This window comes from Danio rerio, chromosome 1, assembly GCF_052040795.2.
Source record: "Danio rerio strain M-AB ecotype USA chromosome 1, GRCz13ab, whole genome shotgun sequence".
NCBI classification, from domain to species: domain Eukaryota; kingdom Metazoa; phylum Chordata; class Actinopteri; order Cypriniformes; family Danionidae; genus Danio; species Danio rerio.
The window spans coordinates 17,457,501-17,475,176 of NC_141021.1; the positions used below are offsets into that span (position 1 = coordinate 17,457,501).

The 17,676-nt window shown below is 33.2% G+C and overlaps 2 protein-coding genes and 1 long non-coding RNA gene across 4 annotated transcripts in view; 2 read left to right on the forward strand and 1 right to left on the reverse strand.

The window, feature by feature from the left end:
* The window catches only part of sgcz (sarcoglycan zeta), a 503,764-nt gene extending 500,408 nt beyond the window's left edge, over window positions 1–3,356 (reverse strand). For both annotated transcript variants that reach the window (XM_087237039.1, XM_087237037.1), the window contains exon 1: window positions 2,590–3,356. In XM_087237039.1, the coding sequence (XP_087093165.1) occupies window positions 2,590–2,628 (39 nt within the window). In that variant the 5' untranslated portion in view covers window positions 2,629–3,356. The remainder of the gene's footprint in view (window positions 1–2,589) is intronic.
* LOC147846759 (uncharacterized) overlaps window positions 1–17,676 on the forward strand; it is a 1,232,122-nt gene that overhangs the window by 368,183 nt on the left and 846,263 nt on the right. The gene's annotated exons all lie outside the window — the stretch shown is intronic.
* Window positions 9,920–17,676, forward strand: part of tusc3 (tumor suppressor candidate 3) — a 195,535-nt gene continuing 187,778 nt past the window's right edge. Inside the window, 1 exon segment of the mRNA NM_001020560.2 lies at window positions 9,920–10,055. The gene's annotated coding sequence lies outside the window, so the exon portion shown is untranslated.

Sequence of the window (17,676 nt, forward strand, 5' to 3'; positions counted from 1 at the left end):
ACAGAGTTTGCTTTGGTTGGGCTCTTAGCCTTGTCATTTTTAACATTTATATATCTTGGCTGCTGCAATTGTTAAGAACTTTGTTTAAAAAGCTCTTTTTTTGAGGCAAGCCAGCCAAATACCTAAATAAGATCTGGTGATGTTCATGTTGCTATTAAATGGCAGAGTCTGTTCTCATTAGTATAACAAAATTTACTGCTCCTATTCAATGTTAAATCTATTGTTTTACATTATATGTCTATATATGGCAATGATTTCTGGAAGTTTTTAAGAATATCTTGGACAATAACACTGCTCTATGGTGTAAATCGCACTCAAAGAGACATCTATAATCAGCATATGAACCTCAATAATGGTGACAACTAACAAAATTAACAGTTTAACTCACAAACAGGCAACTGAAAGTCGAAACATAAACAACAGCAGAATCAAACACAAATAAATAAAACTGTTAGACCATTATACAACATTTATTTATACCGCAATGCATGCTGGGATATTTGTACCGTGCCACTACCAGCATGCATTGCAGCATGAAACATTTGAGATGTTACCATTGTTGAGATACAAGGTCAGATTCATGAGGTCTGAGTGTGTATTTGTCATAACTGAACTGTTTTTGGATGTTATTTCTTAACTGTTAAGTAATTTCAGAGGTATCTTTTCTGTTTCCACTTCTCATTAATTAAATTATTACCTGCAACTAAACATAAAATCTATTGCATGAGGCCCTTCTTCCAGATTTATAACAAAACATTTATCAGAACTAATTTCAGACAAATAGATTTCTCTATTTATTGACTTCCCAACTTTATTGCTATAGTTCAAACGCTTTGTAATCCTGTATTTCAGCAGTTGGAAAGTCTTAATAAATGAGTTCAAGGGTGAAGAGCCCAACTAAATCAGCCCCTCACTCTATTACGGTGACACAAAAAACACCTTAATTTCTGTTGGATCTCAATGGGAATAGTATGGAAGTCAAATCAGTCAGTAATAAGTGTGTGTCTGCTGTTGTTTGTGGAGTTGTTTAATGATCCTCTGCTGAGACTGAAGCTGTTTTATTTTATTTTATTTTATTTTATATTGTAACTCAAGTCACTGTTTGTGTTTCTTGTTTCTCTTTCCTTCAGTAATTGTGATTATTAACAGCAGGTGTTCATCAGTGTCTGAATTCACTCATTAGTGTTCATTAACTCTCAGGTGAACTATATTGGTGAACTAGTTGATGGAATAGTGAACAAGGGCACAAAGTGTGATTTTAAACACAGACTTCAAAACATCGAATCTGAACTCTGTTAGCTCACAGTTTTCTGCAGTTGGTTACTTTCTCGAAAACAAAAATGTTACCCAGAAAGCACTGTTTTTAACACAATATTACTGTTTTAGTAAAAAAACATTATTTTACCGTAGAATCTGACCGTTTTTTAACAGCAATTTTTTACAGTGTAGCTGGAAAACATTTTTTAAAAATTCTTTTAATATGTAAAAATGGTGACTTCCCTTTTAAAGTTCATAGTTTTTTTTAACAAGGCAATATGCATACTTGAAATAAAATAAACTGTAAATATCAATTAAAATTAAACACTTTGTAAATATTGTATTAAAACAGAAATTAAGGCAAAATATAACATTTATGTTTTTTGGAAAATATAAGTTTGTTGATTTGATATTTTTTATCGAATATGGTCTATTGATTGTGCGTTTTAATTATCTAAAGTTATTTGCATTATTTTAGTGTAAAATATGATGGTGTTTTGTGTTCTGTACTTACAGCTGCTGGAATGACCAACTATAAGTCACCATGTGACCTTCAGTTGTACCACACGTGCTACAAGCATTGCACATTACAGTACTGAATACACTTATACATCACTAAAATATATTAGTATTGCATATTATACTGATCAATACAGTAAGAAAATGTAACAAACTACAATAAATACTATCATGCTTCTAACGTCATCGCTGTAGCAAAGTTCTGGCAACCGCTGTTGCTACCCTAAATATAACATTTTACAGTGCAGCACCGTCACACAAATCTTCCATACAGCTGTTCTCCAGTCTGAACTGTGGAGCTGTCCACTGCCAGCGGTGCTGAAACACACAATCCCTCAGCGGGACTTCTCTTCTCTCGTGAAAAAAACACGTGAATATTCAGTACCAAGACGCCCACGAAAGCTCACGAGTTAAAAAGTTATTCCAAAAAATACCACTGCATATAAATATACGAGCATGCATGCGATAGAACTGCTCAGTGACGGTCGAGGGAGGGGTTGAACGGGGAAAGACCGGTTTTTGCAGAATCCATACTGCATACATGTTTTTTCACCGAAATACGCGAACTGTTTGTGCCTTGACAGGTGATGATAATGCTTCAGAAGCAGCCCCAGACACCGGCAGCTATGCCTTTAATGGCTGCAACTTGAACGAGGGTTATTGAAATGCACCCCACGCACAAAATCCAGCACCCCACCACCACCACCGCACTGAGCCCCAAACACACACACACACACACACACACACACACACACACACACACACACACACTCTATACGCTGCAAACAGCAACACGTCACATCAGCGACTCACCTTCAGCGCCTCGATGTCCAGCGATGCCGATCGCTCCATATCGGAAGATAAAAGTCAAGCACAAAAGTTGTATATCTAGCCTTGTAGTTCCCGAGCGAGAGACAGCCCAGTTCTCCGAGCCGCGGCGGATTCCCTCAGTCTCATTCCCGCTGATCACGACTCCAGCGACAGCCTCAACTGTTCAATAGCCTAAATGAAATCTAACTAGTCACTCAGAGTGTCCCAAGAGCAGTAACGTGACATAAACAGACTCCGCGGTTTTCTCTCTCTTTCTCTCCGAAGCAAAAGTGTTTCCGTCAGTGTGAGACCGTGTTGTCATTGAGAGCGACGAGAGCGCGCGATTTGCAGCAGCCTCGGTTGTTCAGTGTTTCAAATCAACCTTTTGCGCTATATTTAAAGAACCTCAAGCAGGCGGACAAGCACGAAACGGTCAGCTCCTTGCTGCGATCCGGCTGATTGGTTGATTGACTGACTGATTGATTGATGATTTGATTAAGCCAGGCGGGCGGGCGGACGCACTCCGCTGTTGCCCTACTTGGTGATCTCCAGAAACCTTCCGTATCCAAACGCGCTCATCCAGCCGAGTCCTGGAGCTCTGAATACGGACTCTGTGTCTGGGAGAGGGAGTCTGAGGAGGGAGGGATGGAGGAGAAAAAGGGGGGAAGATCTTCCTCGAGTGGATTGTGGGTGATTATTTTTCGGTCTTTGGCGGCGCGGTGACTATCCTGAATAGCCAGGTGACTTGCACAGTGCCTTTAGACTACTGCGTGAAGATAAGAGCAGGTTCTTTTCATCACTCAAAAAAAAAAAAACTATCCTGCTAGTTATTCTCCTGGGTCCTAGAGCCACGAGAGAGAGAGAGAGAGAGAGAGAGAGAGAGAGAGAGAGAGAGAGAGAGAGAGAGAGACTCTCGCCCGCATGCTGAGCTGATCCGCAATGCTATTTAAGTTTTAATTCGCATGCGTGTGTGTTGCATCTCAAGTGCATGCTGTTGACTTGTGCTCTTGCACAATTTCTAAAGTGAACACTTCAATGCAGAATATGCAGTCCAAAAGTGTTAGTAATAACAGAATGTAGATTTTTTTTTTGCTCAACGTCTTTGCATATTTCAAACTTTATTTTTGTCAAGAAAACATGTTATTATATAAATATTTAAGGTGTTTAAATCCTAATTTATTCAAATGTTTAATGATATTAAAATATTCAAATTATATTATGAATACTTATATTTTAAAGTGATCAAGGATATTTATTTTACAATAAAATGACAAAATACAGTATATGAAGAGATGCAAAAAGTGCCATCTGAAATTTTCATATTAAATTTGCATTTTTCTCAGACTGTTGTGTGTAATTTCAGTAAATTTACTCTCAGTGCAAAAAAATAGGTTTTGTTCATAAAATTATAAAATGATAAAAAAGTGAAATACCATAAATATGGGGGTCTGAGAAAAACACAAATTTTAGAGGAAAATTAAGATGGCCCTTTGTTTTTGCTACTAAACCTTTTATATTTTACACTATAAAACCCCAAAAGTTAAGGTAACTCAAACCATTTAAGGAAACTGATTGCAACAAACCGTTTAAGTTAAAAAATTAATCCTAATGAGCACTGTGAACTTAATCATTTGAGTAAACGAAGCAATATGAGCACAGTAAAACCCAATAAATGAAAAGTACTCAAACCAACTGAGTACTGTAAAACCCCTAAAGTTGAGGCAACTCAAAATGTTTGAGGAAATTGGTTGCTGTATTTGAGTAAAAAAAAAATCTATTTATATATCTATGAGTACTGTGAACTTACTCCATTTGAGTTGAAATAATGATGTATTTAATTAACTCGTTACCTTCAACACTTAATTCAAAACTCCTTTTAAATGAGTAGAATTAACTTTCAGTCAATTTTGAGTTAACTACACTGATTTCATTTGATAAAGTTGACTGTTGGCTTTTTGTGTATAAATAAAACAATTCACTTGTGCTTATCTTTTTAAAAATATGTATTCATTTTCGATTGAAAACAATAGAAAAATTAAGTTTTCAAATTTAAACAGCTCGCTTAATTAAAATGAATGAAAGGGAGTTGTGTTGCAGTACTGCATTTTGGTCAGTAGGTCTGTGCATGCGCATATGCAAAACAACACAGGAATGAAGACTCAAACCACAACAATCGCTCCCATTATATGGGAATCAAAAGATGAAAGTACAGTACAAATTGAGAAAGTGCACAGAAAATTTCCCCAATGTGGACACGCAGGTGATATTTTAACTATTTATGCATTTCTATTGAGGCTGTGACAACCTTTGAATCATTAATGCAACATACTCCCTTGTAATACAATGTTGTGTAAAACATTAATGTTATTGTATTATTATGAAATTGGATAACACTTGATTTTGATGGTCCATTTTAATATTAGTAGACTGTCTGCTTAATATGTTGATATTGCTTCTTCAACAGACATTAACTAACTATAGGAAACTTTGCAAGTACGTCAACTTACACTAACCCCAACCCTAACCTAACAGTCCACATACAATCTAACGAGAATTAGTTGGCAGGTAGATGCAATGTAACTTAAACACAACAAACAGACCATCAAAATAAAGTGTGACCTGCAAGGGTCATGTTGCCTTTGTCTTGTTCACATTATTAGAAAGATGTTCAGTTTTTTTTAACATTCCTGTGAAATGTTATACTTGGTAAACTTTGAAATAAAGTTGCACACATTGGTAGTAAGGAATAGTTTCTCTATTTTAATTGTAAAGCAGTTTTATGAAGTTTTAGTCTCACTTTTAATTTGTTCATTCATTTTCTTTTTGGCTTAGTCCCTTTATTATTCTGGGGTCACCACAACGGAATGAACCGCCAACTTATCTAGCACACGTTTTATGCAGCGGATGCCCTTCCAGCTGCAACCCATCTCTGGGAAACATCCATACACACCCATTTAAACTCATACACTATGGACAATTTAGCCTACCCAATTCACCTGTACCACATGTCTTTGGAATGTGGGGGAAACCAGACCACCAGGAGGAAACCCACGTGAACACAGGGAGGATATGCAAACTCCACACAGAAACGCCAACTGACCCAGCCGAGGCTCGAACTAGCGACTGCTGTGATGCGACAGCCTACCTATGTCGCAGCCACTTTAAAAAACTTACATTATATATATATATATATATATATATATATATATATATATATATATATATATATATATATATATATATATATATATATATATATATATTTTTTTTTTATTTAAGTTCAATAACTAAATAGATTAAAGCTAAATTATGAATGTTATGATGATTGAACTAAACAACATTACATTACCTTTATATAACTAATTTAAGTTCTTTCTGTAAGGTAACTTAACTCGGTTATGTGGAACCTGTTGACATAAAAAGTTGATTAAAGTCAACATATACATTTTTTGAGTGCATTTTTGATTTAAGTTATGCTCAATTTTGAATGTTGATATGTTGTTATTAATTATTTATTGACATTATCAGCCACACAATGTGAAATACAATGTCACATTTACTGCAGAACTCTGCACACACAAACACACACACACACACACACACACACACGGTTTGTATTTGAAAATGAGTAATGAAAAAATGACAGTAAAATTACAACTGCTTTAAAGATAACCTACACAGCAGGATTACAGCTGAAATCATTGTTCCAAACCTAGGGCTTGCTCCGAGGATCTCTTTTCTTTTCTTTTTTCTTTTTAATTCATTGTGCCACTCTGCAATTAATCATTCCTTGGCACAGATTTTGCATACGCACCTGACCTCAGCTGCCTGAGTATATTGTCCAGCCCCAGCTTGGATGACGTCAACCCATAGACTAGCACCCAAATTAGCAGCCCACCGTAAAGTGAGCTGAAGCGACAGTGAGACAGATTTTAAGTGGAACAGCTCAACAGCAGTCGTGTGTGTTTGAGCGTCCGTGCGTATCTGTGTGAGAGTGATATTCACATAGAGTTGAGGACGCCTAAGAGAGACACACACACACACACACACACACCACATACGCACACGCACACACACACACACACACACACACACACACACACACACACACACACACACACACAGGATATGTAGGTTTAAATATTGTGTCCTAGATAAATGGAAATCATACATCATCTTCTGTCTTGTAAATTTTGGCCTATTATTCCTAGATGGGGTTCAGCTAAATGTGTGTCACTTTCACTCTTACTTGTCTCACTACCTGTACATGTGTGTGAGAAAAGGCAATACAAAAATTTAAAATAAAATAATAATAATAACAATAATAATAATAATAATAATAATAATGTAAATAATACATATTATAAATCCTAACATTACATACACACAGTTGAAGTCAGAATTGATATTTTAATAAAAAAAAAGTAAATTTTCACAGTATATCTGATATTTTTTTCTTCTGGAGAAAGTCTTATTTGTTTCATTTCGGCTAGAATAAAAGCAGTTTTTAATTTCGTAAAAGCCATTTTGAGGACAAAATTATTAGCCCCTTTATGCTATATTTTTTTCGATAGTCTACAGACAGACTATCAGTATACAATAACTTGTCTAATTACCCTAATCTCCCCAGTTAACCTTATTAACCCAGTTAAGCCTTTAAATGTCACTTTAAGCTGTATGGAAGTGTCTATAGAAAATAACTAGTAAAATATTATTTACTGTCATCATGGCAAAAATAAAATAAATCAGTTATTAGAAATGAGTTATTAAAACTATTATGATTAGAAATGTGTTAAAAAACTGAATGAATGAATGAATGAATGAATGAATAAAAAAATCAATCAATAAATAAATAAATCTATTCATTCGATCATTCATTCATTTTCCTTCAGCTTAGTCCCTAGTTTATCAGGGGTCACCACTAAATAAATAAATAAATAAGGGTAGCACAGTGGCACAGTGAGTAGTACAATTGCCTCACAGCAAGAAGGTCGCTGGTTTGAGGCCTGGCTGGGTCAGTTGGCATTTCTGTGTGGAGTTTGTATGTTCTCCCTGTGTTTCCGGTTTCCCTAGTCCAAAGACATGCGGTTTAGGTCAATTGGGTAAGCTTAAATTTTCATTCATTTATTCATTCATTTTCCCCAGTCTAGTCCTTGATTTATCAGGGGTCACTACTAATTAAATAAATAAATAAATAAATAATGTATTATGTAAAGGTAATAATGTTCTGTGTATTACCTACAAAGCATTGATATTAATGTGCTTGGTTGTCTAATCTTTTTCTAATCTTTTTCTTTGTTTGGTATGTTTTCATATACACTGTAATAATACAATGTGCTGGTTCCCTGGAGGCAAGAAAAGCAAAACAAGTATGATTTATTTCAAAAGAATTAATTCAGTTATTTGATGCAAGACTACAAAAATATACTTGAAACTAATTATTTTAAAGTCAACTTCAAATGTCTAAAACAAATACTTAACAATGTTACTTTTATACAACTTTAGCAAATTTACTTAATTTCAAACAAGAAATGTACCTAAAGTAAAACCAACAAAGAATTGCTAAAGAAAAAATAAGCTAAAATAAGCAAAAACAAACTTTTTATTCACCTAGAAAAACTTTTCCATGAGCTCCTAACAGATAGCATTTTAAATACAGATGAGTCAGATGGCATCTTTTTCAAAACGAGGCATCTTACAAAGAATTTCAACCATTTGATTCCAAAATAAAATGAGCAAAAGCGTTGGAGTGACTTCTAGTTTGACATTTGCCATGCGTCTGTGCGCTGAATGACATCTGTGTTTACCCTGTCTGACCTTATATTAAATTCTGCATAGAGGTGCATGCTGGCCAAATCAAAGACATCATTTTCTACAGAGGTAAGAGCGAGTCTGATCCATTGGAGAAAATGGAACGCAGACCAACCATGTGCACTTAGCTTGTGTGAGCTAATAAAAAAATAAAGAATAACATAATATGGCTGACGGGTTATTTATTCATCTAAGAACAAACTGTTCCTGGGATGTACAGTAATACATACAAATTATTCCAGTACAAGAGAAGCTAATGTTTTATAATTTGAATAGCGATGGAATGCACATCTTTTTAATCTTTCATGCATACAGTACACGTTCCATCTTCCAATCATTCATATACATGGAGGCATCGGAGCATGCAAGCATACTGTATTAGTCATGGGATTTAACCTTAGGGCAATTTGTGTTAAAAGGACATTATTTTTTCTCACAATCAAATGTGAGGAGTTGTAAATAGCTGTGCTCAGCTGTTTCTATTAGCCTGGTGCCCTCTCAGCTGCTATTTTAGTACAACCACTCGACGTTATAAAGCATAATGATAAAATAAACAATAAAGATAATACAAGACAAATATTATAGAACACCTGAATCAAGGGCATATTCTAGTTGGATCATCTTCACAATGACTACAGAAGAAATGTGATGGAATAGGGATAAACAATAATATTATATTTACTATGCCTTATATTTATTTATATTTTCATAATAATAATAATAATAATAATAATAATAATAATAATAATAATAATAATAATAGCACTTCCACTTTATTTAATTAATTTATTAAATGCACAAACATTAATAATAATAATAATAATAATAATAATAATAATAATAATAATACTTCCACTTTATTTAATTAATTTGTTAAATGCTATATTATTATTAATATTATGATTATGATTATTATTATTATTATTATTATTATTATTATTATTACTATTATTATTATTACTTTAAATGATAAAATAATGCTTCCACTTTATTTAATTTATAAATTAAATATTTAAAATATTTAATTTATTTAATGCCTAATAAAACAACAACGATGCTATTTTGAATTGCAATGTTATACAAAGCTTTTGTTTATTTATAATATAAAATGTTGAAGTTCATTTTACCTTTAAAACTGCTTTCTTGTTTTTTGCCATGTCATGCATTCTCCATGTTCTATATCATTATAGAAAAAAATTAAATAAAAATAAAAACCAATAATTTTTTTTTCTGGGTTTGCCCCCCTTTGGCAGAAACTGGAGATACAGGAAAGGCTACAAATAGCCTAAATGTGTGCATCTTCATCTCTGGCTGCTTATGTGACAAAACAGCATATTCAAAAACATATCTATTATTGTGATAAACATCAAATAAGGTACTCCCAGAGTATTTTACGAGCTTTTACAGGTTTTACCCTTTGTTGTTTCATACATTTATAGGCTACTTACTAAAAACTACAAGTCCCACAAAGCCACTGTATGTTTTTTGATTGGACGCGAATTCATCCAATCAACGCGCTCAGCAGCACTGATGCGATAAGAGCATCTTCCATCATGGCGGTGGTTATCAAGGGATTCCCATTCAACCTGCCGTTTGCATCCATATTGTTGATTCTGCTGCTATGTCTTCAATCTGGAGGAGGTCAGAAGAAAAAAGAGGTACCGATGCATTCTTGAAGTTGCATTTTACAGCACCAAGCGATGTTTATTTCTAGTAAAGCCACACAGTGTCCGTGTCTGACTGTATGGGCTGTAGCTTCTGAATTACCAGGCGGCGCAGTCCAGTGATGTTGACACACAATTGCGGTTTTAATCATGTGTAGAATAAACAGGAAGACATTTTATGGAAATAATATGATTAATGTAATGTTCTTCTTGCCCTCGCCTAGTGACCCTTTTAATTGTTGTTGTGAACACAGCCGGTGTTACGGTTTAACTGGTGACCGTGTTAACTGGTGTCCCTTTCCAGATGTAAGCTATTCACGTTTGCAGATTGGCAGATTCGTCACTTTTTCACAGCAACAAAACATGTCCATACCAAATAAAGATTCTTATTACTTGGTCTCAGTGTCATTGTGTGCATTATTGATTTTAATATCTGTGTAGCAGAACAGTATATAACCAAAGTAAATAAAAAAAATAATTAGAATTGACATGTCTTTAACAGGATTCGAACCCGTGTAGTGAAAAGGTTTAGCACACGTATCAGTCAACTTATCTAACTGAGCTACTCAGAACTACAAACGAAGCAGTCTGTTTTAATATCTTTGTCAATTAAAACATGCCTTGCTGTGGTTGTGGACCCGTGTTAACATGTTTCCATCGATGTTAACATGTTTACATGTTGTTTAGTTACATGTACTCGCGTTAACGTGTTTCTACAAACTCTCCCGCTGAGAGAATAGCTCTCTGTGACTAAACGATGCTTCATCACTTGCTCAAACCATGCTTTTTCTTAGTTCTAGACTCATGTCTACCTGTGCCTTTGGAGTCGTGTTAACTCGTGACCCATGCTCATACATGTAACGTAAATAAAGATTTTATCCAAAAAATGAATACAATGACGATATTATTATGCAACGTATTATGTCTAATATATATAATATTTATTTCATATATAATATTATGCAACAGAATATTAATTGAAAATCGCAACATTTCATGATCTTGGTCACATCTGTATCAAGGTACTTATGAACATGATTTGGCTACATACGATAAAATTACTAAAAGCTGCTAAGCCCATTTCAACAGTGCTTGATAGCTCAGTTAGATAGCACGTATGTTCCATTCATGCTTCTCTTTTGTTAGTAGGTTCGAATCCACATACGAGTTTTGTTTATGTAGCCTGATTTTTTTTATTCTCTTTAAAATAAAATGGGGGGGGGGGGGGGGGGGGGGGCTGCGATTTATAACGTATGCTTATTTAGCGGAACATCGTAGTCAGAGCTATTCTGAGAAAATATCAGCTCGTTTAACTTTGTAGACACAGACTAACACGAGTCAATGGGACTATTATATTCTGATTGCATAATATTCTAATATTCTGTTGCATAATATTATATATGAAATATATATTATATATATTAGACATAATACGTTGCATAATAATATCGTCATTGTATTCATTTTTTGGATAAAATCTTTATTTACGTTACATGTATGAGCATGGGTCACGAGTTAACACGACTCCAAAGGCACAGGTAGACATCTAGAACTAAGAAAAAACATGGTTTGAGCAAGTGATGAAGCATCGTTTAGTCACAGAGAGCTATTCTCTCAGCGGGAGAGTTTGTAGAAACACGTTAACCGGAGTACATGTAACTAAACAACATGTAAACATGTTAACATCGATGGAAACATGTTATCACGGGTCCACAACCACAGCAAGGCATGTTTTAATTGACAAAGATATTAAAACAGACCGCTTCGTTTGTAGTTCTGAGTAGCTCAGTTAGATAAGTTGACTGATATGTGTGCTAAACCTTTTCACTACACGGGTTCGAATCCTGTTAAAGACATGTCAATTCTAATTATTTTTTTTATTTACTTTGGTTATATACTGTTCTGCTACACAGATATTAAAATCAATAATGCACACAATGACACTGACACCAAGTAATAAGAATCTTTATTTGGTATGGACATGTTTTGTTGCTGTGAAAAAGTGACGAATCTGCCAATCTGCAAACGTGAATAGCTTACATCTGGAAAGGGACACCAGTTAACACGGTCACCAGTTAAACCGTAACACCGGTTGCGCGTGCTTGTGACGCTGTACGCTCGCACCGATACTGATCAATAACTCTGTGACGTATTAAGTCTATTTCTAATATTGAAAACAGAGGTAGTTTGTAAAAAAACGTTTGTTTCTTTGTTCGTTCGTTTGAAAAACAAAAAACAAAGCAAAAAAATCTTGCAATTTGGAAATTAAATCAAATGAATGTCAAGTATTTACATTTATTCGTAAAATTAATTAAAACGTTATTCATTTACTGAATTTTTTATTTTATTTATTTATTTATTTATTTATTTATTTATTTATTTATTTTTTGTTTTTTTACAAGTTTTTGATTTGTTTAATTTAGAAATAAATGAGAATGCCATCTCTGTACTAATTTCTAAATGGCATTTAAAACACCATTGTTTCATTCACTCATTGGTAAACCTTGATAATTTAAACAATAAGCTGGAAGTTAGGCAAGTAAAATTGTTAACAGTTACATTTACATTTGTTTATTGTCAAAAACCTTTAATTTAATAAATTAATTCGGAAATGTATTAAGCATATCTTTGTCATGTAACTACAAATTTTCAATTTATAATAATACGTTTACTGTAGATACTGTAGACTATTTATTTATTAAAAAGGCTATTTTATTTTTTGGAAATTATTTATTTATTTACTTATCCATTTTATTAGTTTAATTGTCCATTCAATCATCTGCTTATACATTCATTCATCCATACATTAATTAATAATAATTAAACATAATAATGATAATAATAATAATAATAATAATGATGATGATGATGATGATGATGATGATGATAATAATAATAATAGTACATAATAGAATAATAAATAAATTATAATGAAAGCAATTAGTAATAAATAAATTCTAAATGGCATTTAAAACTCCATTCTTTCATTCATTCATTGGTAAACCTTGATAATTTAATTAATTAGCTGATAATTAGTCAAGTAGGTTTTATATGACACATATTGTTAACAGTTACACAATAACTTTGTTTATTGTCAAAAACTGTAATTGCTCATTTTCCAAATACAATAATAACTTTATATATACTGTAGACTATTTATTTATTAAAAGGCTATTTTTATTTTCTTTGCAACCTATTTAGTTATTTATTTACTTATTAATTAGTTTATTTGTCCATTTGTTCATCTGCTTATATTCATTCATCTATACATTCATTCATTGTTAAAATAATAGTAATTATTATTATTAATAGTATATAATAGTAGAATAAATAAATAGGTTTTTAAATGCTTGTTCGTTGAATTCTACTATAGTATAGATTTATTTGACCATTAATTTCGGAAATTAATTAAATTGCATATTAGGTAACACAACTCTTTTAATATTCATAATAAACCTGTATCAGATGTTTTGCCCAATCATTTGTAATGTTTATATTGAATTGAGCGTATAAAAACAAACTACACAGTAATGACAAAATGACAAACAATAATAAAATAAATAAATAAATAAATAAATAAATAAATACTACTGCTACAAACACACACACACACACACACACACACACACACACACACACACATATATATATATATATATATATATATATATATATATATATATATATATATATATATATATATATATTTTTTTTTTTTTTTTTTTTTAAATATATTTTATAGTAATATATTTAATACGTTTTATTTTTAAATATCTTTAATATTTATATTATATCTCTTTCCCTCTCTCTCACTCTCCTCTGAAAATATGATGTGTATTTGACCTTTTACTCTCCCCTGCAGCAGAGGAGCAGGAAAATGATCATATTGAGCACAAATCAGGCAAAGTGGTGAAGCAGCAACTCTCTGCTTCTATCCTCCTGCATTTTTAAACTTATTTCTTCATATTTCCTCTTCCTCTTTTGTCTTTTTCTCCCTCTCTCTCTGTTTCTTTTGCCCTGGTGCTCTGCAGGTGCTGAGAAGGGCAGTATTTTGACTCCCTGTCTTTAAGCCTTAATATATCTCTTAAGGTTTGTGCTGCCCTCTACAAGCGAGGGAGGAATATTGGATAGTGGGTAGGGGGTAATTTTATTTATTTATTTATTTTTATTTTTCCCCCCTGGCCAGCTACTCGTTCATCATCACAGCCAAATTTTGTGTGTCTTGTATCTAGGCTTGACTAATGTGAAAATATGGCGTAAGCAGTTTTGAGCTGCTTGAGTTGCAGAGTCTTTGTTTGCCTTTGTTTACCCTTTGAGTCTGCCTGAGATGGAGATTTTTTATAGGGTTTAAAGATGGTGCGCTAGTTTATCTCTTTTCTGATTTTTGGCCTTTATGTGTTTATGCTTGGGTTAGTTTTCATTTTGGAGGGTATTTTTGAACTTTATTTCTGGCATTTGGTGCATTTGGTGCTAAATGTTTTTCCAGTTTTATTTGTAAGTTTTTATGTGAAGATAATTTACAAACAGTGCTGAATAATTAAGGGAGATGTTGGCATTTGCAAGCAAACCTTAATTAATAGTAAAAAAAACTATTAACTATTAAAAAACTATTATAATTAATATTAATAATAAAAAAAATGCAGGGTTCTACACAATTCAATCATGTTGTCCCAACACAAATCAGTTAGTGTTTCTCAATCACATTCCTGGAGGAACACCAACACTGCAGCCCCGTTTTAAACTTAATATGTTTCAGTTTAAAAACTGCATTTTATAATAAAAACGATTCACATCCACACTGGCATTTCACCTAGCATTACAAAGAAAAGATCTCTGTCCACACTATACCACTGAAAATGCACATCACATGACCATATAAACACTCTGGTAAACATTATGGGCTCTATTTTGACGGTCCATGCGCAGAGCGCAAAACGCAGGGCGCTAACGCTTTCAGGGCGTGTCAGAACACATTTTTGCTAATTTACGGACGGGAAAACCTGCTTTGCGCCAAGGAGCATGGGCTAAAAGGGTTGAGTTTATTTTCTTAATGAGTTATAGGTGTATTTTGAGAATAAACCAATTAGAGTCTCATCTCCCATTCCCTTTAAGACCCAGCTGCATCGCGCCAAGAGCACATTTGCTATTTACAGGACGCAAAGTAAGTCTAAGTGGAAAAAATGAGCATTTTACTAGCAAACAGTTAACAGTTAATAGTTTTTTTAACAGAAAGAGATAATGGAACTACTTTCACATTCGCTCTTGGATAGGGAAACCTATTACGCACAGACATCAATTAGCCTATAAATAATTAATTTTGTTTGTTAAGCGCAAAAATTTGTTTCAAAACTATTTCTAAATTCAGTTCTAATTTCTAGCAAACCAGTAAATAAACAATAATGACCAAGTGTAGTCAAAATATTGAGTTATTTCCAAATACACCTGCCATTCCCCATATGGTCTATAACCTGACAGGTGGGCAAATCTAAGCTTGTTTTTAATAAAACAAATTTAAATATGGATATATTAAATAATACTGCTAATAATAATAACATTATCCAAAAGCAAATTGTTATGAATGAACTGAAAAAGCCTCCCGAGATGAAGAAGACATAAAAGCAGTGATTTTTCATATTTATGTAGGCTAGAAAATAATATGTTTTGTAAATTTTTAATCCATTATATTTATATCCTATATTTATTCTTATTATATCCTATATATATCCTTAATATTTAATTTTTTTCATATTATTTGCCTATTGCTCTCTTGTGCGTATTAAGCAGTGTGTAAGCGAGGCGCAACTCTGCGCCGGAGTTTAGACTGGGTTAGTTTTGGTCTAATGAAAAATCTATTATAGTTTCTGAAAATAGCCACGCGCCAGCTGTCCGCCTTAGAACGCCTTCCTTTTTAGACCAGAACGCCCAAATGAGCGCAAATGCATTTGCTATTTAAACAGTGTAGCGCAACGCCTCACAACGACTCTTGCGCCAAGCTAAAACTGCCAAAAGACTATTGCGCTGCGTCTTGCGCCACACTGCGCTGGGTGTATGATAGGGCCCTATATTTAATTAGTTTTGTCTCTATGTAATGACTCTTTGGTCTTTGAATCTATGACTTGTTCTCAGGTAGCTTATTTTATTTTTGGCTAAGCTTAAAGATATGTTTATAAATTAATTTATGTATTACTACTATTACTAATTTATGTATGTACACTGATTCTGGACATTGATTGCTAGCCTTTATTTCCTATATTGTACGGTTTAAATGTATTTATACTTTCATAATGGCCATTATTTAAATGATTATAAATAATGATTATTAAAACTGATATTCAGCGAAAGAGAGGGTAATGTATGTTTTGTATTTTTCAATGAATATGAAAGTCAGTTTGGTAGCTTGCAAGCTGCTTTATTGACTTCTTTCCGCAGTGGAAACTCTGATTGAGTGATTAAATGATACATGAGATGTTCATTCAGGTTTATGTTATTTATTGGTTTTAGTAAAGAAGGACGATCACCTTTACTTGCACTCTCTGCAAAGTAATTTTAACAAAGGTCCCTATACATACAGTCATATTCATCTACTGTATCCTGCATATCAGTCAGTCAATGACTACGTTCACGTGGACATCAGTAATCAAATTATTTGCCTTAACCTGAATAAGACAACGATATGTTTAAGGTGTTTACATGAGTTGCTTTTTGGAATGTTCCTTTCTTAATCTCATTTAACATGTTATAGCACATTATTCCATTAACATTATTGCGTCACCACGCTATTTTACCTCCTTAGTTTCATGTAATTTTGGGTGTTTCATTTTTAATCTGTTGACTTTAACTGCAGTTTGGCACTTTCACGTTCATGCAGGAACATTTCATTCATGCCCCCTGTGAAAAAGTGAGGTATGGGATGCAAGTAACTGCTGGAACTGTTGTTTTAATGGAATTTGATACCATACGCCATATAGGAAAAATACCCTCTGAATTTCACGATGCACTGACTCTGATTGGGACAGAGAATATAGTCAAACAGCCATGTGTGTATAGACTATTCTGTCACAAAATTCTGCTTAAATCCTACATGATGGTTGTAGTTTAATTAAGGTAATTACATGTCTGTACTGCACTTCAATAATGCAACTAAAATCAGCATTCTCCACATGTCTTTATTCCAATTCTGTTTAGTTCGATTATGAGTCTACCTTAATCAGATTAAATTAATCAAAAATCGCTGTTTAGACTTTAAATCAGAGTATTGTCTTAATCGTATTTAAATCAAATTATTGGTGTCCTTGTAAACATACTCATATGTAGCATTTGTTAGTCTGAATATACTGATTAAAAAGTTTAGATTTTGTTTGTTAGATGGTAGTTGCATTAAGTTTAATTCATGTAGAAACAGCATAGATATTTAATGTTAAAATGAAAATATAGTTTACATAAAAGTATAAGAAACACAGAAAAAAAAGTGTATGCCGTGTACTCTCAAAAATATTTTGGCTGCTTGTTCAAACTACTTATTTAAAATAAGTTGAAACAACACAATTCTTGAGTTTTTTTTGGCATAATTTAATAATTTTATGTTCAATCCAGCAAAATTTGCTAAAACAATCAA